Source organism: Hermetia illucens, chromosome 1, assembly GCF_905115235.1.
Source record: "Hermetia illucens chromosome 1, iHerIll2.2.curated.20191125, whole genome shotgun sequence".
In the NCBI taxonomy this organism is placed as follows: Eukaryota; Metazoa; Arthropoda; class Insecta; order Diptera; family Stratiomyidae; genus Hermetia; species Hermetia illucens.
Window position 1 is genome coordinate 90443527 of NC_051849.1, and position 24351 is coordinate 90467877.

Sequence of the window (24351 nt, forward strand, 5' to 3'; positions counted from 1 at the left end):
AATGATATCGCGTTGTTTTTGAACTTGCAGCCCCACAGGGGGTCGCTTTGCATTTTAGTGGACTGCATTCACCAAAGACGCTACTGGGGAGCAAATACCACCTTGTTACCACTTCGGTCACGCTGCTCCCAGGGCAGAGGTGAGGCAGCGTCTGATGAGTTGCCTCTGCCCTGGACGAAACCGCAAGTCTTACGCTACTTTGTTTTTACGACCTTATGCAAATTTTGTGAAACGAAGTGACCACAGTCAGCGTTACCAGTTCGAATTTTCTGTTATTTTCGAATTGCTGGTGGGGGACTTCTCATACAGGTAAAGGGAGGTGCATCAGTCTGCGGCAATAGGCGATCTCTGTCTGTTTAAAATGATTATATTATAATATTTTGGCTACCCCACTCATGTCAACCTACCTCGTAGTGTCAAAGGCATGCCTCACATCAAATATTACAAGAGTACTACTCATTAATAGTCACGGTTGTTTGTTTCGATGGTGCAAACATTTCCCATGACTCTGAAACTATTTTCCGAGCTTCCGCTTGAAGCTTCGGGGGTTCGGGTCATTCTCCAACTGAAAATTTTTTATTTTTAAAGATAATCAAGGAAAATATTAAAATTGGATACAACGTTAGGAATGTCTTTATTTTCTAAATGTAATATTAAATGATCATTATTTCGAAGTTGGTTTCCACAATTGAGGGCGCACCAAGCTAAGAAACTCTTATCCGTCTGACGGCTTCTTCATACGTAGGCGGATAATCTCCAGGGACCAACTCTGCATTCGTGCGTGTTGTCGTGTAACGTTGCGTAGTAGATCGGCTGTCTCCCATTAAAACGGTGGTGATGGTGAAAATAGCTGGTGCTGAAAATATAAATGACAATTTGGTTGGTGCTGAGAATTTAGAGGATGAGTAAATATTTGTATAATTTTGTTACCAAACGGCTCGCTTAAATATTTAAGGAAAGGAAACCGCTACCAACATTATGATAAAAGATAAAATAATAGTTGAATGAAGATGCAATGCCGAAATACAGCAATAATTAGATTGTTGTTGATTCTTTATGTAAGGATATTTGGCTAAACGATGGTTCCATATATATTGTATATCGGTCGTAGTGTATATACATATGTTGAATATACTCGACATTTAACTGGACGTGGTACTGACATTTTATCTCTTGGCTAGCAGTTACTATTTGACGCGAAAAGAGCAACTTTCATCTACTATAACTTTGTTAATAAAAGCAGGATTTCGTATATTTAAAGGACTGTATGTTATCGCTTATACACTCAAGGACGGACGGACGGCTCCTCATACATGCGATAGGAGGGTATAGTTTTTGTTTACAGAATATAGTCATGTGGGGTATGAAATGAAATTAGTAGGATTAGTTCTTTTCGAAACTGACCTTATTTCTGATACTAGGTGAAACGTAGAGGAGTGAAATTGAAGCACAACCTGACTATGTGGATGTTCTATTACATAATCCACCAAGGGGTGAACAGCAAACACTAAGAAGTGTATGACGTCATCCTTGTATAAAGTGAGCTCATATGATTATTTTGAACGTTTAAGTATGTAAATGAAAAAACATGCATAGAAAAATTTCGTACGCCAGATGAATGCAAAACCTTTATACTTTATATTCGGACTTGTTTGGTTGAAACCCTTATTATCATGTAATATTCATTAAAATTTTGTGCATTAACAATGCAAGAAGTGTTCGAAATGTTCACCTCTCGCAAGTTGTGACTAGTGTTCGTAAACTACGCATTTTTTTGGTGCGCGATGTAAAAATTTAAAAAATAAATTTGACGGATGTCTGTTTGTTTGTCAATTACACGAGATTTACTCCGAAACGGGTGGACCTACAGTCACAAAATTTGGTGAGAATATGTGGGCTGTGAACGCCCATATGTGCAACAAGTCGCATCATTTTCTGTTGGCTTAAAGGGGCTTCCCATAAATGCGAAAGGGACTAGCAATTTTTTTACAGGATATGGTGATGTGGGGTATCAATTAATAATTTTCGAATGATCTTATTTCTGACATTGGGTGAAGCGCAGGGGAGTGAGGACTTAAAATGTGTACCCCAAAAAGTGAAACAGGTCTCGGTCTCACAACCTATCCTATTGAAATGTCTGAAAACAAGTCGGAATACTGGAAGCGCGACGCCTCGGGAATAAAGGTTTTGTGTTCATCTCATGTGGGGAACTCCCTATGCACGTTTTCCCATTCCTCCATAGCGAAGACTGTAAAATATTTCTCCATATATTGCCAAACTCCAAGATATAAATATGTACATATATATTAAGACAAACAAACATTGCCTATTACCGTATCGCTGTTTTTCCCTTTTTTCGGTGCCGATACTCCAATTTCTCGACCCTCTGCCATTCTGCAAGCCGATCTCCGCCTGCCTCCGAGTTTCCTCGCTACTGAGGTACTCTTGAACCAGGAACCACAGTTAGATACTAGACAGCTACTTCACTCCCCCTTGCCCCTCAAGGGGGGAAATCAGTGCGAGTACACACGATTTCAAATTGTTTTGCCCTTGAGCATGAGCGAGATGTACCGAAAACCCGATCAGCTGTGTTTGACATACCGCCCGGACTTGCCAATGTATTGGTGAGATTGGCAAGTTTTCGCTTATGTATAAGTGAATACGTGAAACAACTTTTTGCTATATGGGTGAGCACGCCGTAGTACCAGAATAGCAAAAGCTCACCGATCTCTCTCTTACCAATACGATTTGACGAAGATTATGCCTTTTCCTTGTTTAGCGTCTCTGATGTGTACAGATAAGCTTCTGCAAGCACATTTGCAAGTGGGGTCATTTTAGTAAGGGTACTGCCTATAGTATATCTACTGTGCCAGGAACAGTGCCTGCCGTTCCAGTCGCCTCGTCACTTTCCGTCCTTCTCTTGGCCGTCTCGGAATCGTTGCCCATACCTCCGTTGCTGGGCGCCGTACTTGAAGATAGACCCGGTATGCCGCAAGAGTAATTGCGCTCCTTTTAATTTATGTCGGGGCTGGTCTATTGCTCTCGGGGACCTCCTTGGTCTCGTCTCGTGGCAACTGGCGGGGGGAGGGGGATCACTGTGCACCATCCGTGTACTCCGGAAGGACTTTTAGAGGCGGGAAAAACAAGAAAAGCGATTATGGCTCTTATAGTCCGGGAGTGACTCTATCCACTCCAATCCCTATTTAAGGTAAATGATTACCTTTGTTCGAAATTCCATTGCAGAAAATGAGTCTCCCGTTTTACAAAAAGTAAAAAATGAGTCTTTCGATATAGGTACGATTTATTCCCTACAAGACGAAAGTGTAATTACATAAAAATTACAATTAGAGTGGGTTTACATTGGGGACGTCACCATCCTCACATCGTGTGGACATGGGGGTACTTCTCTGCAAGGGGCAGCAATAAGTTCACGACTTATTACTAGGCTTTACAAAAAAAGCTCGAAATATCCAGAAGCCAGAAAGAGGCCAGATCAACCGACTATTTTGGATATTTGCACTTACTTGAAGCAAGTTCCAACGAAGAATCCCCTTTCGGTTGAATAGGTTCTGAGAAGCTGACCTGTTACACATTTTGGGGCACATATTTTGAGTTCTCACTCCCCTATGTTTCACCCGATATCAAAAACATCATCAGTTTTGAAAAGTACTAACTAAACGCCTTCATCTGATATCGCACACGACCATATTATGCGAAAAAGAACTACACTCCCCCCCCCCCCCCCCCCCCCTTCCTCCTCCTTACACATGTCTGGTGACTCGCCCTGTTAAACTCAGCAGAAAATGGCGTCACTTGCAGTATGTGAAGGGATTCACAAACCACATGTTCTCACCAAATTTCGTGGCAATTTCCGAGCAAATCTGACCTGACAGACAGGTTAAAGTTTTGTTTCACGCAAAACCTTAAAATAGCTAAGAAACGAAAGTTAAAATGTCTCCATAGAACCAGCCGTTCATATAGGTTCACTTTATGTGGCTATGATGTCATACAAGTCTTAGAAAGCAATAAATTTACATGAAATGCAAAACTTTGACCATCTATAACCTCGTTAATAATAGTTAGATGGTGTTCAAACTTTCCAGAATTGCGTCTTATATTCTTGCTGTATTACTTCTAGCATGAACTTAAGCGGGGTTTTCGGGTAAATTTCTAAAATATACCATAGTAATATGCTATTATTAACTTTATTTGTGCAGATATTGCAACGGGATGTATTTTGAGGCCCAGCTTTCTTATAAGAGCACTGTTGTGAATTTTTCAGAGTTTTCGGTTGGATAGGTTCTGCAAACCAGATCTGCTTCACGTTTTGGGCCATATTTTTCGTCATCACTCCCGTGTGTTTTAGTCAATATCAAAAATAAATCAGTTTCGAAAAGTACTAACCGAGCCCTTTCATTTTATACTCCACGTGGCTATATTTGGTAAAAAAAAAACATTCCCTTTCGCATCTAGTATGGTGAGCACGCCTTAATCCCAACCCAAAATGATGCCACTATATGCATGTAAAGGGACACACAGACCACATGTTCTCATCAAATTTCATGACAATCATTTCAGTCGTTTCCGAATAAATCGGGTTTGACAGACAGTCAGGAGGACGGACGGACAGACGGAAAGACAGACAGGTTTTGTTTCACAGAAAACCTTAAAAACGGGAAGTATGAAGGAATTTCAACCAATACAAACAACGTTATAGAGCGTGAAGGTATTGTATTTTTTATAAAGTGCACTCTATACGTGTATGACATCATCCTGATCTGAACAGCAAGAAGCATGGTATTCCGACTTCTTGAATTAAAACAAGATGGAATACCGGAAGCTGGGCAGCTGGGAGTAGTGTGACCGCAAACTGGTGTGGGTGGCATTTTGTTTTATTTTTGTTTAATTCAAAACCCGATAAGGGTGCGAATTATTGTTTAAAAGCGCTAGGTTTGCACTTAGATTAGTTTTAGCTAATAAAACTAATGAAATTGAATGAATTCCGCCAGTAGTACGTTGCGCGCTCAGAACCACCGGAATACAATGAATTCACATGGAATACAAACCTTCTATAACTTTGTGATGATTGATTGCCTTCAACTTTCAAGAATTGTGTCCAGTGATAATATCACTTTATACTGATGGCAAATTTCGAATTCTAGAATGAACTCACGGGGGGTTTTCGGGTAAATTTGTAAAATATATAGTTATGTGTTATTATTAATTTTATTTGAGTAGTTTTTATAATGGGATGTATTTTGTGGCCTAGATTAAATCGATGTATTAGTATGATTTTCTTTAGATTGTTCGGTTGGATAAGCTCTAAGAACGAGACCTATTTCACTTTTTGGGGCTCACCTTTTGGATCGTTATTCCCTTGTGCTTCACTCAATATAAGAAGAGAAGAAAGTACTAGTTGAGCCTGTCTCCTGTGAAAAAAATTGGCGCTCTCTTTTGCAAATATGGGGAGCCCCCTTTAACCCCAATACATAATGATGCTACTCGTTGCATGTGTAGCGGTTTACAGGCCACATATTCTCGTCAAATTTCGTGATGATTGTTCCAGCCGTTTCGAAGTAAATCTCTTGTTACAGACGGATAGGCAGACAGAGAGATGGACAGACAGACACTGAATCGATTTTAGTAAAGTCAAATTCCAGGAAAATATTTCTTTTTTATCTTAAATGTAGTCAGTGCAATAAGTTATAGCCTCAACAAGCCAATTTTTAAGGCTTTCTGTGAAACAAAACCTTATTAGAATCGAGGCGATGTTTGTCTGTCTGTCACACCCGATTTATTCGGAAGCGGCTGGACCGATCATCACGAAATTTGGTGAGAGCATGTGGTCTGTGAATCCCTTTACATACAGTAACTGACGCCATTTTTTGTTATGTTCAATACTTTCATGCATGTAATTTGGCACAAGCATAAGGGATAACATAAGACATCATCATAATCAACAGGGCAACAACCGGTATCCGGTCTAGGCCTGTCTTAATAGGGAACTCCAGACATGCCGGCTTTGCGCCGAGGTCCACCAATTCGATATCCCTAAAAGCTGTCTGGCATCCTGGCCTACGCCATCGCTCCACTTAGGCAGGGTCTGCCTCGTCTTTACAAGAAATAACTTTGGGAATTTTAAAGAAAATCCAACTATTATTAACAAACTTATAGAAGGTGAAACTTTTATATTTTATGTGAATTTCATGCATTCTACAACGTGTATAACGTAGTCATCGCGTATTAATTGTATATCTTGTAGTTTGAAAAAAATGTGAAGGAATATTTTGGGTGTCTACCAATATACAAAATGTGAGTAGAAAATTTTTCACATAAGATGAACGTAAAACCTTTATACCCGAAACTCCAGCTTCCGGTATTCCAACTAGATAGTTTCGCCAAAATTTTACATCTACCAATTTCATTTTTCCATTGAAAACTGCTGAAGCGCTGGGCTGGGAGATCCGCCATTTTTTGTTTTATTCCTTGTTTTTATAATTGAAATTATTAACTACGATAAATGAGAATTTCAAATTGCCATTTTTTTTTGTGGCAGGTTAAAAGAAGATGGTCATTTCGTGTTTTAACTGTAAACTAACCCTTTGACCCACAAAAAATTTCGCCCATAAAGGAAAACATAACAAGAAAACATTGAAAACTGTTGGTAGCCTTACGTTATTTGTTAATAGAAACTTTCTTCACGAAGCCTGCCTGGATATGTACGACAGAGGCCTGACCTACTGGATAGAGTTACCTTAGAAGAAAATTCTACAAAAAAATCAGAGGCGTTGTAATGGGGAAACCTCTGCCACCCTTCTTGAGTGATCTGTTCATGAACCGGATTGAGAATGATTTATGTTCCAAAGGCTTGCTCTCTAAATTCTGGCCAAGATGTGTAGATGCCATTTTTAAGGTTTTATGTGAAACAAATACTTATTAAAATCAGTTCAATGTCTGTCTTTCCGTCTGTCTGCCTGTGTGTCTGTCACAGCCGATTTAGTCGGAAACGACTGAACCATTTGTTACGAAATTTTATGAAAACATGTGGTCTATGTGTCCCTTTATATGCAGGGAGTGGCGCCATCCCATACATGCGAAAGAGGGGTGTACATTTTTTTTCCACAGAGTATGGTCATGTGGGTTATCAAATGAAAGAGCTGGATTAGCACTTTCCGAAACTGATCTTCTTCCTGATATTAGATGAAACACAGGGGAGTGAGAGTTCAAAAAGTGTGCTCTAAAAAGTGAAATAGGTTTTCAGAACTTACCCAACGGATAAATCTGAAAAAAATCAGAGTGATGTATTTATCTACACAAATAAAGTTAATAGTATATTGCCATGTTTTAGAAATTTACCCGAAAACCTCCCTTAAATTCATCCTAAAAGTACAAAATTGCAACAGTGTAGCTGATAATATAGGACATAATTCTGGAAAGTTTGAACGCAATCCAACTATTATTAAGTTATTGAAAGTCAAATCATTGCATTTCATGGAAATTTATTGCATTCTAGAACGTGTATGACGTCATCAGCATATGTATAAAGTGAACTTATATGGAAGACGGGGTCCATGGAGACACTTTCACTTGTCTTTTTTGAGATTATTTGAATATCATTATCAATTCCTGAAGACAAGCGTGGGTGTGTATACCTATATGCGGGTTGGGTTCAATAAGATGATAAACCCGGTTTCTAAATTTAAGAATTATTTGAGGGGGAAAAGAGGATACTTTTTTACCTTTTTAGGAAACCCACATACACCAATGAATGATTCCGGAAAGTTGGAAACACACTCACCCACATACATATTATGAAAAAAGGCCTCTTTCCATAATGTCCCTCAGTGCTGAAATATTAATATCATCGACACCAGAGTGAAGAACAGCTTCCAACTAATGGTCATTGAAAGCCTTATGAATAAAAGACGAAACTCCAAGAAGTCCGGGTGCTGACATCCTTCGCCAGCAACATGTAATTGTATAGAAGAATAGAGGTGACATTCTGCGGGTTTAGATATTTTGGAAGAAAACTCAAAAATTCAGATTGAAATTAAAAATATTACGTATAAGGTATGTATCTAAAAAAGAAATTAGCTGGCAGTAGCTACTTCAGTCGTCCCTTCTATATAATATCATCCATCCTATAATATTAAGGTCAGCTGGCTAAGGTCTAGACATTTGTAAAAATATATACTATTAGAAAATAAGAAATCGTTACATAACATATATTAGAAAGAAGAAGATGAACATCTCATCAGTAAGTTTGGTGCGGAAAATATATTGTCAACATCTTAAACGGGTTTTCCTCGAAATCATATTTTCAAAACTTTGGGGAAGCACTCACAAAAAAACTACTTAGCCGATTTCGTTGAAATTTCAGTAGCTTATTCTACCTAGCTATGCCGATATGCGGAACCTCAACAATATTTCATTTTCTAATAGTAGATATTTTGTTTGTAACAATTTGACATAAAATATTACGACAATTTTGAATTTTTCTCCACAAATTCGCTATTTTCTTATTTTTGAAAAATATTTCCATATTTGAGGTTTCGCATATTTCAACAAGTCTGCAGAATAGAAAGAAATTTATTTTCTTGAATTCCTACTTTTACAAAAGTCTGTGCCTCCCCGAGTAGGCCTTTTTTTCAAGGAGTCTACTTTGGTCATAAAAAACATACATTAATTAATGCAAAATTAAGTTTGTTATGCATTTTATGCTTCCATTAATATCATATTAAAGTTCCAGAACAATAGCACATTAAAACAACACAAAACAGCGGAAAGCTGTCATACATAGATGCGTAAGAGAGCTAGGGGATGTTGTGGGAACCAGCGGCAACGGATGAAAGCACGCCATGGGCAAAATGTGTAGGTTCGAAGCTGCTCAGAGTGGTAGCAAATGAAACACCGGGCAATATTCTTTGTTCTCCCTCGAACCCCGATTTTCTGAGTTAATCCAATTAAAATATAACTTTATTGAATTTAATATTGGGTTGGGGAAAAAGAAATGTCGTATTTGTGATCGAAATTTGACGCTTTATTTAACATACTTAGAATTATCCGATTCAAGTCAAATATCCGCTGTTTTGTTTGCAAACTTGTTGCCATTTAGAAGACAACTTCATTACCCCTCCTTATTTACAAAAAACTCAGTCAGCCAGTTTTCGCAAGCCTCTTTTGAGGCCAACTTAGTAGCACCAAGAGCGTTTTGCATGGACCGGAAGAGATGGTAATCACTTGGCGCCAGGTTCGGACTATACGGTGGATGCGATAGGACGTCCCATCCAAGCTCCCGTAGCTTCTGGCGGGTCATCAAAGATGTGTGAGGCCGAGCGTTGTCCTGGTGGAACAGAAAACCATTCCTATTGACCAATTCTGACCGCTTCTGGTCAATCGCCTGCTTCAAACGGTCGAGTTGCTCACAGAAGAGGACCGAATTGAGGGTCTGGCCATAGTTGAGCAGCTCATAGTCGATGATTCCCTTCCAATTCCACCAAACACACAGCAAAACCTTCCTGGACGTCAATCCGGGCTTGTCGATGGTTTAGGCCGGCTCGCCGCGCTTCGACAACGATCTTTTTCATTTGAAGTTGCCTTATGTGATCCACTTTCATCGCCAATCCACCATCCGCTTCAAAAATGGGTCGAATTCGTTCCGTTTCAGCAATGCGTCGCGGGCGTTAATTCGGTCCAAGGGATTTTTTGCGTCAACCTGTGTGGCACCCAAAACATCCAGCTTTTTTTTGGAATCCAATCTTCTGCAAATAGTTCCAAACGGTTGATCTATACCCAGTTCCTGGCCAATCGAGCGAATGCTCACATGCCGGTCTATTTGGATGATTTTGACGATTTTATCGGTCTCTACGACGATTGGCCTACCAGTACGGGGTGTATCTTCGACATCCACTACACCAGAACGAAATCGATCGAACCAAGACTTTGCTATGCGAATTGTTACAGTATCACAAACTTCAAAAATTTTTTCGGCCGCCTTCGTTGGATTTTTACCTCTCAGGTAGTATAAACGTAAAATATGACGAATTTCTTGCTTGGTGGACTCGATCTTTGACGCGCTATAGCTTGAGACTGAAACGTACGATCACAACACTGTCGAAAAGAGACTTGCAGCACAGATTGTCGTCTTCAAATCGCCGTATAGTATGACCCGATGTGATAAGTACAATACAAGATACAAGAGGCCTAATGTAGATAATCTATTGTATACTAAAGAAGGGCACAACTGGTGGCAAAAGTCCGCATATACAACTGAAAAATATATCCCGTTTTAGGAAAAATCAATAGCAGTATTTTTTTTTAGTGTCCGGATAGCTGAGTGGTTAGAGCGCAAGGCTGTTGTACGGAAGGTCGCAGTTCAAATCTCACTGGTGGCAGTGGAATTTGTATCGTGATTTGACGTCGGATACCAGTCGACTCAGCGGTGGATGAGTACCTGAGTCAAATCAGGGTAATAATCTCGGCCGAGCGCAATGCTGACCACATTGCCTCCTACTGTACCGTTACGGTCTTGAATGAAGTGCTCTAACACACTTCAAGGCCCTGATCCAACATGGATTGTTGCGCCAACGATTATTATTAAGATCCCAAGTCATACTGTATAAATGAAACATAAGGCTCCCAGTCTGGAAGACGAATCTAATGAATCTTTCAAACTCATGGTGAAGACAAGATTGGACACTTTTGCTAAGTTTTATTTTAAGAAACATGCACTGCGGCGGTGACCTTCCTAGAATTATGAAAATGACAGAAGCTGCTGAAATGTATAATAAGTGCTCTGAGTAGTTGATGGCCTGGAAGTTTTCAAGGATGGCAGCCGGATTTCCGTGATGTGATCTCACTATTGAAACCATAAAGTTGTTGCCGACTTAACACAAAATGTGCAGATACGAAGAATATCTTAGTACCAAATCGGTAGGTGCACAGCTTTTTGTTTTTTGTTGCTTTCTAGAGGGGAGGCGATTCTCATGAGCAATAAATTTTATACTCAAACGGAATATTTATATCAACGATTCACTACCTAAATAATTGCTAAGGTTCCTGTTAGGTTAAGCATCTTTTAAATGGTAATGTTCATATTTATTAATAATGTATTGTTTTCTGACTACCTAAATGACATCTAGTAGTTTTTCTTACTCTGAACACAGAAAAATTGGAGACGAACGATTTAGTGGAAATCATTACAGGCGTTTAATTGAAGTTATTTTACCACCTATCATTGGCGTATTCTGGTCTGGAAAGGTAACGTTTCTATTCCTATGCAGTGCTATACACTATCTCAGTGAAAGACTAATATAAACTACTAATGAAGAATCTTAATAAAGTGTGAGCTATGCAGTATGGAATAACTGACGGTGATGGCATATTACTCCTCGATCAACAGGAGGTCTTTGTTCAAAAAGTGAAAATTCCGAGATGGCATTATACGGTATTATGGTGAGATGGATATGAAGGACCTGGTGTTCAACATGAGTACTTGCCGTGTAGGGACAATCCGACGGTCGTCTTCGGACGCGGATCGATTTGGAGATAACACTCAGAGTCCGGCCGTGACTGGGACAGCGGTACTGGTTTATGCTGAATGCTGGCTCAGCATTCGTACCAGTGGATGCGAGGCCTATGTGACACCTCTGCCACAACTAAGGGCACGGCGCCTGAATTGTATAACCAAACTCCACGCTCCAGCCCACAAAGAGTTTTGTCCGCAATATGGGCACAACTACCATGAAACTCCCATAAAGTCGCCGATCGAAAATAATTAGGCCGAAAGCACATTCTCAAGGAATTCTCTCTCAGAAGGCAATCCCGGTTTCCACGGTATCAGTTAATCTCCAATGAGCTGACCGGCCCGGCCCCGAGAACCGCAACGAAACTTTTTCACCAGTCAACTACAACTCTGCGTACGGTGAGGTGAATATAAACCAAGGGAGTACAAAGTGCAAGCAAGAACAGTGAGGGTTGGGTAGGTTATCAGGGCATTGAATTCACTTGTTCATTGCTAGTTCTTCAGGCCATTAGTGCCGATTCAATGTCTTTCTACTATATTCAACATACTCGGAAACGGATATTATCATGAAATTTAGTGAGAACGTATGGTTTGTCAGTCCCTTTATGTTAGGGTTCCTCATACGCGTAAAAGGTATGTACAGGGTGCGGCAGCATAACTTCCTTTTTTAAAATGCGCGCCACTCATTTAGTTGATGTCATAACGGAGCGCTAGTGGTCTCGTTCAAGAGGGGATACTGTAAAGTTTCGTTCCGACACGGTTCAGTCGCCATCATGCGTTGGAATAGTGAGGAGCGGATGAACGCGTGTGAGCTTCTTCTTGATGTCATTCCCGAGGGTGCTATTGTTTTTTTTATTTTTTTCTATGGGGTTTTTTGAAATCCCGTGTTTATGTGAACCGTCCAAGAACCCTACAAGATTTGAAGACCAACATCCAAGAAGAAATTGCCAACATAACACCTGCTATGCTAACAAAAGTCATGACAAACGCCAGAAATCGGTTTACGCAATGTATGGAGAATGGGGGACGTCACCTAACAGATTTGATCTTCAAAATAATGTAAATAAAAACTTTAGACATGTACCTACATTATAAAAAATAAATAAATATTTTCCGATGCATACAATAGTTTTTATTGAGTTTTGAAAAAAGGAAGTTATGTTGCCGCACCCTGTATATTTCTATATTTTAGAAATTAATTGAAATTAATTAAATTAATTAATTAATTAAATGAAATCAATTGAATGGCACGTGCTAAAGGACAATAAAGGGATAATTGTGGAAACCTCAAGGAAGTTATAATAGAAAGTTTATAACTTTCTTAAAATAAAACTTAGATAGTTTTCAATATCGTGTGAATTTACTTCCCGGGACCTCCCTCGAACACCACCTTGTCGTGATGGAGTAGTAGTTTACTGCTACAATAAGAGTGTCTAAAATACATGAAGATGGACGCAACCGATTGTAACTTTCCAAGAGGTAAGAAGTCGAAGATTTTGAATCCTTCCACGAATCAGGTCCTAGCCGAAGCATCGATTTTGAACGCCTCACTAGATTCATGTTCGCCTATGTAGAAGTCCACAGCGGTTTCTACGGCGCGATAAGCCAGAAAGTATAGTAAGGAACTCCCTCAATAAGAGGAATTATAAATCTGACTACGGTCAGTGACCCTGTTGCCTTATTCTTTCAGAAAATGGGGGAGGAAGGCTCGACGGAAGAAAACTACAGCGGGAAAAATAGAGGGGACTACACCCTGAATGGATTGCCTGTTAGAACCTTCCCTTTTGTCTCTAACAGAAAAAGCAAAAGAAAGGGAAGCTGGTGATGTGGACGCAACTGGTCTTATACTGGTACGTGGAAACAGATCCATGCAGTGCAGACACCGTGAGTCTGGGAAGGCTGCCAGCTGATGATAACGGAAGGTATTCCCACAGAAAATTAAGTTGCTCGGGAATGAAGACATGGACGTTGCTTGACCAACAACTATGGTGATATCCAGATAAGTCAGATGCAAGAAAACGGAACCTACTGCAGAGAGCATTGGAAAAGTTATTTGAAGAACTCAATCCAGTTTTCGCAATACCTTCTGATTCTCGGATCCCCATACATCTGTGTTGTAGATGATATAATATTAAGTTATCTTGAAACATAAAGAAAACTGGGAAGAACCAGAAGAATGCGCCTCTGTATATAATGACATCTTCTATACTGATAGTTCGAAATAAAACGAATAAAAACGAGAAGGCTTTTCCCTTGGGAAAACATGCAACACTCTTCCCAGCTGAAGTGTATGCGATCCTAAGGGTAGCAACCTGGATGATTGACGAGCGTGGAAGGGCAGGCACATCGCAATCTGTAGCGATAATCAAGCTGCATTGAGGGCATTGAGTAGTCGTTTGACCACTGTAAAAATCGTTCAGGAATATTGAAACCGATTGAACTCTGTATGTAGATTCAATACGGTGAAACTACTCTGGGTGCCCGTTCATTCTGGTGCAGATGAAAATGAAATTCCGGAGTTTTTTGGCAAAAGAGAGTTCAAATTTCCCCATGCCCGACCGGAACCAGCAATTGGAGTGTCAGTAGCAGTAGCAAAAACTGGAAAGGTTTCTATAATGGAAGGTGGCAGCTGCTAAATATACCAAAGTTTTCTTCTCAGAAACAAACAAACACACTGCAAAATTTATCCTGTCGAGAAGCAGGAAGACTTGCAGGAGTATTGTGGTCATTCTGACTCGTCATGATTCACTACCTGGGCATATGTTCGGAATAGGGATATTTTGTTAGACGAGGGTCTCGAGTAAAATAAACCACTAGGGTGTGAGTGCTCAGAGGCTTTGCTCCTCGCCAGCTCATGACAGTGTTCAGTCTCGCCAGTATGACAGTGTCCATAACAAGAACAAAGAAGGGTAGTGACAGGGCGCTTCCTTGATAAACATTCACAGAGCGGTTTAGATATACCAGCCACATCTCGAACTCTGTGAAGAAAGTGAATCACTGATCCAAATTGACTTGTGGGTCAAATACATTAACATATTATATTAATTGCTAAAAGTATCGGGCACCATTGAACATATTGAGGTCAACATTTGTCACTCATACCATATAAAAAATGTTGTTATCCTTAGTCAAGAAATGGCTATGTTGTTACCTTACTATTACCAAAAGAAATCGCTCACAAACTGAAGGTTACCAATAAAAGGTCCTACATCATCCAAAATCAACTTATTTACTACAATACTATTCAAATACTAAGCGCATACTTCTTTGATTAGAATCCATAGAGTCATCGATATCCAGTTCCGGTTCGCTCCTTTGGCAACACGTTGAAGTACACCAATAATACTAGATTCAAACAAAAATCAACCAATTATTTAAGATCACCAAGAAAACACAATCACGATTGATTTCAACACTGATATTCCACTTGAACGCTTTCATTTAAGACACGCGTACTTACTAAAACGCAGACGGTTATAAACGAAAGTGTGAGTATTAGAGCGGCTTCCCAAAAACTGAAATCCATTTTTAATATTGTTTGCTTCCTATGCAGCAACATTCGAAATAAGTCGACTTCCTAACCCATCATCCAGCACTTTTTTTATAGAGAAGAATTCTCGAATATTTTACTCTAATCCTTGAAATATTTCAAGACGTTCTCATGTTGATTCTACATTGTAAGTTTCGTATTTTTCGAGAAATTGCGATAAGATAACGATCTTGAGACGGAACAAGATTCATCGCAATACGATGGAATATGATAAATAGATAACGACGAAAAGAAAGCTACGTTCGCCAATTACAATACGTCTTAACTGAATCATTTAGAATCTGGCAACCCAAGGTAGTCTTGAATGTTGAAATATATGAATGAATAAAATGAATAGAAATAAATGATAACAATATCTGACCATGGTGAAGTTACAATTTGTTACTTTCTGAGAGTATGAGAAACTTTTAAGAAGCAACAGCCGATTCTGAATGTAATTGACAATTACTAAAGACTATTGAAGAACGTAGTAGAAATGATTCCTGTTTCTTAAGAAGTGTTAAGAGACTGCTCAAATAATAATGATAGGAGTGAAAGTAAATCGGAAACCGGAATCTCAGCGCGTCAAGTACGAAAGGTCTTGTTGATTTCTTATGTAAGAATATTTAGGTACTCGATGGTACCATGTATATATGTTTTTTTTTTTTTTTTTTTGGGAGTAGGGTAGGTGAATGCGTTTACGCACAGAGTGTTGGACTCCCGCAACCGCACGCTGGCGGACTACCAACTAAACACCTCCCTGTCATCAGAGAACTAGCCTGGTACCGTTTGACACATTACTTCGGGCTAGCCCTCCCGTTCTCCCGGCTTTGGGAGCCTTCAAGTCAGGGAATTCCTTTCACCAACGGGAGGGGAGGGGAGGAAGGGAGTTGTTAGTTCAGGGAACCCCTTACCGCCCGATCCCTCTGGCGGTCGAGTTCAATCTTCTTCGTAGTAAGAAGAGCCCGAACATAATGCGCAATACGATTCCAGCTGCCAGCGCTCTTCAGCATCTCTCTGAAAATGTTGTCTGGAGAGAGCTCCCCTGTGTCTGCATTAAGCTGCTAGCGGAGGCCGTCCCACCTCTCGCAAGAGAAAAAGGTGTGTTCAGCGTCATCCGCCACTCTATTGCAGAACACACAATCAGGAGATCACGCCTTCCCAACCCTGTGCAGATAAGACTGAAAACCTCCATGCCCACTTAGAAGTTGGGTAAGGAAGTAATCAATCTCACCGTGCTTTCTGTTCAACCACGGGTCTAATTTGTCGATGAGCCGCGCAGTCCACTTGCCCCTTGGCTCATTTTGCCAAGAAAGTTGCCACTCGTTAAGGGTGCGTTGACGTTCTTCACGGGCAACCACTTCTCTTAAGTTTTCGCTCTTACGGCGATAGATAGCTTTGCGCTCCTTGGCAAGGAGGGCAACGGGGATCACTCCCGCAATCACCATCACAGCCGGTTCGGAGACGGTGCGATAAGCAGACGCCACTCGCAAAGCTCCCCGCCTCTGCACTTGAGCGAGGCGTTTACGATGCACCTCCTTGTCAAGGGGATCAGCCCATACCTTCGCACCATAGAGAAGGACGGACTGCGTTACTCCCATGAGGAGACGTCTCCTAGTTGATATAGGGCCGCCGACATTCGCCATTAGCCGACTCAAGGCCGCGACTCCAGCCGCAGCCCTGTCCGCGGCTGTTTTGATTTGCTCGAAGAAGCTCATCTTCGAGTCGAGCATATATGTATATATATATGTTGAATATACATGATACTCACGTTTTATTTTTCAGGGAGTGGTAATTTGGAGTATAATAAAAGTAGAATTTCCACCAAATTCCGGTATAATGCTACATATTAGAAATTATATTACTGTCAAATTTTCTGGACAAACTTTGTAGTAAATTTTCAGAATATAATAATATACTATGATATTATTAACAACGTTTCTAAAAGAGCGGGTGACAGACAGACAGAAGATGAACCGATTTTAAAAAGGTCTCCTTATCCTTAAATTGAAATCGTTCGTCGTTTTTAAGGTTTTGGGTGAAACAAAACCTTATTAGAATCGATTCGATGTCTGTCTGTCCGTTTGTCTGTCTGTCACACCCGATTCATTCAGAAACGGCTAGACCGATTGTCAAGAAAATTGGTGAGAGCATGTAGTATGTTGTTCCCTTTACATACCGAAAGTGTCGCCATTTTGTGTTAAGTTTAAAGGGGGGCTTCCCATACATGTGAAAAAGTGTAAGATGTCTCCTTCTCAGAACCTACCCAACCGAAAAATCTGGGAAAAATCACAGTGGTGTATCTAACCGAAATCTAGGCCTCAAAGTATATCCCGTTCCGATATCTGTACAAATAACGTTAATAATAGTGTATTACCATATTTTAGAAATTCAGCCGGAAACCCTCTTTAAGTTCAAGCTATAACTGTAAAATTTAGCACTTGCATAAGGAATAACATAGGGCATAACTTTGGAGAGTTGGAAGGAAATCCAACTATTATTAACAAAGTTTTAGAGGGTGAAACTTTTACACTGGTGTGAATTTCGTGCATACTAAAACATGCATGACGTCATCATCACATATCAATTCGTCAAAACCACAACAAAATGAGCTCACGTGAATGGGAGGTCTCAGAGAAACATTTTGTTTTAGTTTTTTAACATTTATATATCAATATCAATTACACCATGTATGTATTTATATGGTATATATATGTAAATGAAGTTTTGGGGCAGTGCCTAATTCAGATAGATATATTTGTACGTTAAACCAGTGTACTTCATACGTACATATGTATGTTTTTGAGCACGAAGTAAATCGGAAATATGTGTACGATCAATTTATGCATATATAAGCATATTATTCAGCAATAGACAAGGTTTGTTTGTTTAGGGTGAGCATAATATCTACGTCTATAATATGTACGTATTTCTTGCAGTTTGAAAAAAAAAATGAATTAATATTTTGTGTTTTTAGCAATATACCAATGAAAAAATGTGCGTAGAAACTTTCTTACATAAGATGAACACAAAACCTTCATACCTGAAGCGCTAGCTTCCGGTATTCCGACTTGTTTAAGGTTTTGTGCAAAACAAAACCTTATTAAAATACATTCACAGTCTGTATGTCTGTCGCACGCACTTTTTTCCATAAGATTTAAACCGACCCGAAAGAAATTTGAAGCATATATGGGAACTATGAAATCCCGCGCATACAGTGTGTGACATAAATCTACGTGGAGTTTAATGCATATAATATATGCATATATTATGTGCTACGTACTAATGGAGCAAGTGCATACTCAAATATCTTTATATAAGAAGCGTCCAGCTTCCGGTTTGCTGACTTGTTTGTTTCTGTTGTAGATTAGCTTTTTCATATTTGCTAATAATATTGAACTTCTAGTGTGAAGCGTATTAGGTTGACTATTACCAATACAGTACTTTCTAGATCAAATTATTTGTTTAAGTGGCTTTTTCATAAATAGAGGACATTGGAATTTTGAATTGTGTACACACGAAACTGTCATGCACTCATTGTTCCTTACCTAGGGAAATGCAAAAGCTTTTATAGCTGAAGCGTCCTGCTTCCGGTTCTCCGACTTATTTATTATGATTGATTATGGTCTGTCCGCCATATCAGCTGGATATTCTGAGCCTAAATGAGGTAAGGTATGTATTAAGACCCTGGTCACCAATCCTTTCTCTTTTCCGGTGCCGTATTGAATTGGTGTTAACTAAACGGGACATGCATATAAAAGTCTTAGGGCGTGGTAAATCTTCACAAAACTTGTTAATAATAGTAAGATTTCCATCAAATTTCCCAGTATGATGCTTCATGTCGTTGATCTATACTGCTTCAAAATTTTCTATTTTTAGAATGAATTTAGCGGGGCAAAGCAGAATCAACTTTTTTTATGTCATAGATCGTCTGGGATAGCTTAACTATCCCAGAATACACTGCAGAAGTTTCAAAAGGAAATTCATAATCCTTCAGATTTTATGGGCGTAGAATCGAGCGATTATCGGGTACAGGCTCAGGGTCCACCGCAACTGTAGTTTGTTCATAATTAAGAGGAATAAATGTCTTCATATCCGAAAGGGGATTTTTCAAATAATTTTCTTTCAAACGCGTTTTTCTCAAAATGACGTTTTTGACGTTTGAATTCTAACTCAAAAAGTAATGAATCGACCATTATGAAATTTGAAGCCATGATTCCTTACAAAATTAGGAGTTTGGACCAACATTTGCCATGATATCATATTTTTAAGAGTGCCTTTTCTTGCAGAATTAAGAGGAATAAATGTCTTCATATCCGAAAGGGGATTTTTCAAATAATTTTCTTTCAAACGCGTTTTTCTCAAAATGACGTTTTTGACGTTTGAATTCTAACTCAAAAAGTAATGAATCGACCATTATGAAATTTGAAGCCATGATTCCTTACAAAATTAGGAGTTTGGACCAACATTTGCCATGATATCATATTTTTAAGAGTGCCTTTTCTTGCAGAATTAGTGAAAAAAATGGTCAAAATTGAAATATTCTTTTTTAACACTTACAAAATTTTTGATTTTGAATATTTTTAGTGGCATTGAGATTTGAAATAAAAATTGGAGTTACCACACGTCCTGCAGTTAGAGAACTAATTAACGACCTTCAGCGGAATATTGTCGCATAACTCTTTGGCTTAAAAGTTGTTAGGAATGTGAGGAATTTGAATTACAAATAATTCTTCCCACTTAAAAACTCAAAAAGTACGTGAAAAAGGGCATTCTAATGTGGTTTCCCCCTGAAGATGGTTTCCAGTCAAATTCCAAAAAAAATTAAAAATACTCTTATTAACTTCGTTTAAACAGATATGGGTATGGGGGGTATTTTAGTGTCTAGATCGCTTCTAAGGGCATGATCATGAGTTTTTATTAGATTTTTCCCGGTGGGTATTTTCTAAGTAGGGGTTTTTGAAATAACTGATCCGTTTCTATTTACCACGTGAACACAAAGCTTCGTAGCTGAAGGAGCTTCTTAAGCTGCATCAACTGTAACTGCTCCCCCTCGGACACCACCTTGTCGTGGTGGGGGAGCCTGTAGTAGTTTACTGCTACACTAAGGGTGTCCAAAATATGAATATGGAAACAATGGATATAAACTCTCCAAGTGGTAAGAAGTCACAGACTTCGAATCCACCCGCGACCATGAGCAATCATGTCGCGGCCGAGGCGCGGATTTTGGAGGCCTCACCACGTTCATATTTGCCTATAGAGCAATCTGTAGAAGGCATGCTTTCCGACTCAGTGGAAAGTTTGCATTTAGTGCCTACGGCGAAGTTAGCCAGAAAGGAAAGTACGGAAACTCTCAAATTGGGAGAAACTGGAAATCCGACTACGGCCGGCCCGTCCGCGGTACTACAGCCCAAATCTACCCGCAAGCGGAAGAGAAAGGCCTGGCAGAAGGGAACTTCGGCCACTAAGGAGGGGGGACTACAGGCTGAATCCTGCCTGTCAGAACCTTCTCCGCCATCCTTACTGGGAAGAGCGGAAGAACGGGAAGCTGGTGACGTGGACGCTACTGGTTCAACGCCAGTATGTGGAAATGGATCCAAGCGGTCCGAACACCGTGAACCTGGAAAGGCCCTAAGCCGACGGCAGAAGAGAGCACTGCGAAGGAAGATGAAGCACCTTGGGAATGAGGACATGGACGTGGCTGTACCACTAGGCGCGGTAACGCCCAGAGAAATCGGACGCAAGGTAGCGGAATCTCCGGCGGAAGGTGGGGATAAACTGGAAACCCCGGTAAGATCCACACTGGACGCACCAGACTCTTCAGTCAGCGGTAATGCGCGCAAGAAGCGTAAGACCAACACATCTGCTGTGGCCGACGCTTTATTGTGCTTCGCACCAGGGCTTACATCCACGCGTCTCGCGGGGATTAGGACCGGTGTGCCGGGAGGTGATCAAATCAGTGAGAGAGATCTCAATGAAGCTGGTCCCTCCCACAGGAATACGAACACGAAGGCGGGAAGGAAGAGGACGTATGCGCAAGCTGCGGCCTCTGTTCTGACTGCTGCCGTGGGAGTTTCCTCCAAGGATGGCAAAATGTCAGAGGGACAATTTACCATCCTCCAGGAATGCCTGTGGAAGAAAATGATGGAGCCTGGAACGAAGCCACGATTTAACGATCAAGGTTTTCGTGATGGGCTTCTACATTTGGAGTGCGCTGACGAGGCTGCCTTAAAGTGGCTCCAGCAGGTAATCCCAACTTTGAGTTCCGGCGGTCGGCCCAAGTTCACTATTGTGAACACTGAGCTACGCAGGACAGAACATGTCGGATGTTGGCTACCGGGCCCTCGAAGGAAGGCAGAGGACATCATCCGCTTGCTGGGTGAACAGAACCCGGGCATGGACTTTGGACACTGGAGGGTAAAGTTCATGAATGCCAGGAAGGACCAATCTACAAACGTGGAGGGCTTCAACTTGGTATTCGAACTGGAGCAACAGAGTCTAAATGTGCTCAGGGGAAGTCACCATATGGTGCTCCACTTTTTCCTATATAGACTGAAATTCAGTCATATCAGGAGACTGTAGGGCATCATCTCCATTTTTGAGAGCGAAGAACAATGATGGTCTTCGACTCACACAACATAGAGCAAATTGCAGCATCTTCGGTGCGCTCTCCCACAATGGAGACGTGCGCGGAGGATAGTGCATACAGGGGCGGAACCCCCGTATGGGGGCTCGCACTGGGGAAGGGACTACAGAGTGAATCCTACCTGCTAGTAACTTCTCCTACACCTTCCAAGGAACAGGCGGAAGGAAGGGTAGCCAGAGACGTGAACGAAACTGACTTGATGCCAGTTCGAGTGATCGAATCTATGCAACCCGGACACCGCAAACCAAGTAAGGTGCTAAGTAGAAAACAGACGAATGCTCTGCGGGATGAGGTGAGATCTTTCGTGGATGAGAACATGGGAATTGCGGTACTCCCAAGTACGGCTTTTCACAGAGAAATCAATCACGAGGGGATCGAGTCTCTGGCGGTACGGTGTGGGGGAAACCCCGTCATACGCGGACTGCCGCATACGCTTCTAACTGTTTTCTATAAGACAATAGACTAAGTTTATGTCGAAAAACATAAAGATTGGTCAAATCAACCTGCAGCATGCCAAAGCTCCCTCCTACCTGTTGGCAGCGAGAATGACAAAGCTACAGGATTTCCCCTATATCTTTCTGGTGCAAGAACCGTGGGTTCGATTTAACAGAATCTGTGGTATTGGATCAGTAAAGGGGGCTAGGATCTTCTACGACGAAAGATCCATAAGACCGAGAGCTTGCGTCCTGATGTCAAGACGGTTAGAGGCAACTATGCTGAGACAATATTGTTCCCAGGACTTAGCTACGGTCATCATACAATACCAGATAAATGGCGAGAGGAAAAACATCATAGTTGCCTCCGCTTATTTACCCTATGATTCTTTGTATCCTCCACCGACGCAAGAACTTAGGGATCTGGTGGCGTATGCAGAATCAAGTGGTCTCGAACTCTTAATAGGTTGCGATGCGAATGCTCAACATATTTGTTGGGGCAGTAGCAAATGCAATCCAAGAGGAGAGAAGCTATTTGATTTCATCACTTCAGCTGGTCTTATGACTGCAAACGTGGGGTGCGCCCCTACGTTCGTGGGACCGAGAAGAAGCGAAGTAATTGACCTAACAATCTGTACCCCAAAATTGTTAGAGTTGATTACACACTGGCGAGTGCTAGACGAGGTCTCACTGTCAGATCACCGATATCTAGAATTCAATCTGACTATTGCGGGCGAACAGTCTGCAGTACAAAGACGGAACCCTAGGAAAACGGATTGGGCAAAGTTCAATGAACTTCTTGGCAATAAAGTACAGTTCCCTAGGCGACTAAGGACTCCTTTGGTGCTGGAAGATGAATTGAAAACTCTGAACTACACACTTTTAGAGTGTTATGAAGAGGTTTGTCCTATTTCCCGAGGCCAAAGCGGTAAAACAGTTCCTTGGTGGAACCGAGAACTGCAAAAACTCAGGAAATCAACCAGGCGACTTCTAAATCGTGCTTGCAAAAGTAACAAGAACGAAGACTGGTTAAATTTCAGGAACTCACAACGTGAATATAAGAGGCTCGTGAGGTGCTCGAAACGAGACTCCTTTAGAGCGTACTGTGAGGAACTGGAAGGCGAAAGGGAGACTTCAAGGCTGTGCAGAGTCCTCAAAAGGGATGAGTCGGCCAAGTTGGATTCTCTTAGAAAACCCGACGGTACTTTCACGAACTCCAGACTGGACTCAGTACAGACCCTCCTGGAAGTACACCACCCGGGGGAACGGGTGAGAGAGGTGGTAGGGGGAGAGTTGACGGTTCTTGCAACCCCTTCAACACGCAAGTGTTGCAAGAGGAACTGGAACACTGCGAAAGCGGTTGTTACCCTTGAAAAGGTGAGAGCTGCGATACTGTCCTTTGAACATTTCAAAGCACCTGGCATGGATGGCATCTATCCGGCAATGCTAAAGGAGGGTATGGAGCATTTAGAGCGACCTCTAACAAATATTTTTCGAGGATGTCTTGCTCTGGGCTACGTGCCTTCTTCTTGGCAACAGGTTAAGGTAGTTTTCATACCGAAACCTGGGAAAGACGACTATTCTAATCCAAAGAACTTCAGACAGATCAGCTTGACTTCATTCTTGCTGAAAGGTTTGGAGAGACTGGTGGAGCGTCACATTCGTGGAAAGGCACTTAGGTCACACCCACTTAGTGAAAACCAACATGCTTACCAACGTGGAAAGTCCTGTGAGTCTGCTCTTCATTCTTTGGTCACAAAGATAGAGGATGCAACTTTGAATGGTGAGTACGCGATGGGGGTGTTTGTGGACATTGAAGGGGCTTTTGACTGTGCGCCTTTTCAAAAACTTTGTGATGCCGCCAGAGCGCATGGTGTTGATGATGCTTTAATTAAGTGGATCCATGCTATGCTAACGCAAAGATTGCTGTGCGCTGAGGTAGGGGTCGATCGCTACCTGACTACGGAGGCAACGAAGGGCTGCCCCCAAGGAGGTGTGCTTTCGCCGCTTCTGTGGAGTATGCTGATCGACTCACTGCTATGCGAACTGCAAAATTTGCCAATACACGCTCAAGCTTATGCTGATGACGTGGCTGTACTTGCTGTTGATCGGGATCTTGGAACGGTGTGTAGGAATATACAGCGTGCCGTTGATTTGATAGACAGCTGGTGCCTTAGACATGGTTTGTCCGTTAATCCAAATAAAACCACAATGGTTT

At 41.1% G+C, this 24351-nt stretch overlaps 1 protein-coding gene across 1 annotated transcript; it reads right to left on the reverse strand.

Moving 5' to 3' along the window:
• Nucleotides 1-610: 610 nt before the first annotated feature.
• On the reverse strand, nucleotides 611-15228 carry LOC119661116. Its single transcript, XM_038070312.1, has 3 exons — nucleotides 14985-15228; nucleotides 14788-14869; nucleotides 611-856 (listed from the first exon to the last, which is right to left on the reverse strand). The coding sequence occupies exons 1-3, from the start codon at nucleotides 15081-15083 to the stop codon at nucleotides 705-707; spliced, it is 333 nt and encodes a 110-aa protein (XP_037926240.1). The 5' UTR covers nucleotides 15084-15228; the 3' UTR covers nucleotides 611-704.
• Between the last annotated feature and the right edge of the window lie 9123 nt (nucleotides 15229-24351).

What these genes read in the sequence shown, in the direction of transcription:
- LOC119661116 (XM_038070312.1), bottom strand. Translation starts at nt 15,083, where the DNA reads ATGTTGCTGCATAGGAAGCAAACAATATTAAAAATGGATTTCAGTTTT. An exon ending in TTATAACCGTCTGCGTTTTA is followed by an intron (nt 14,870 to 14,984) that starts GTAAGTACGCGT and finishes GTTTGAATCTAG; the next exon opens with TATTATTGGTGTACTTCAAC. An exon ending in TATGGATTCTAATCAAAGAA is followed by an intron (nt 857 to 14,787) that starts GTATGCGCTTAG and finishes TTATATTTTCAG; the next exon opens with CACCAGCTATTTTCACCATC.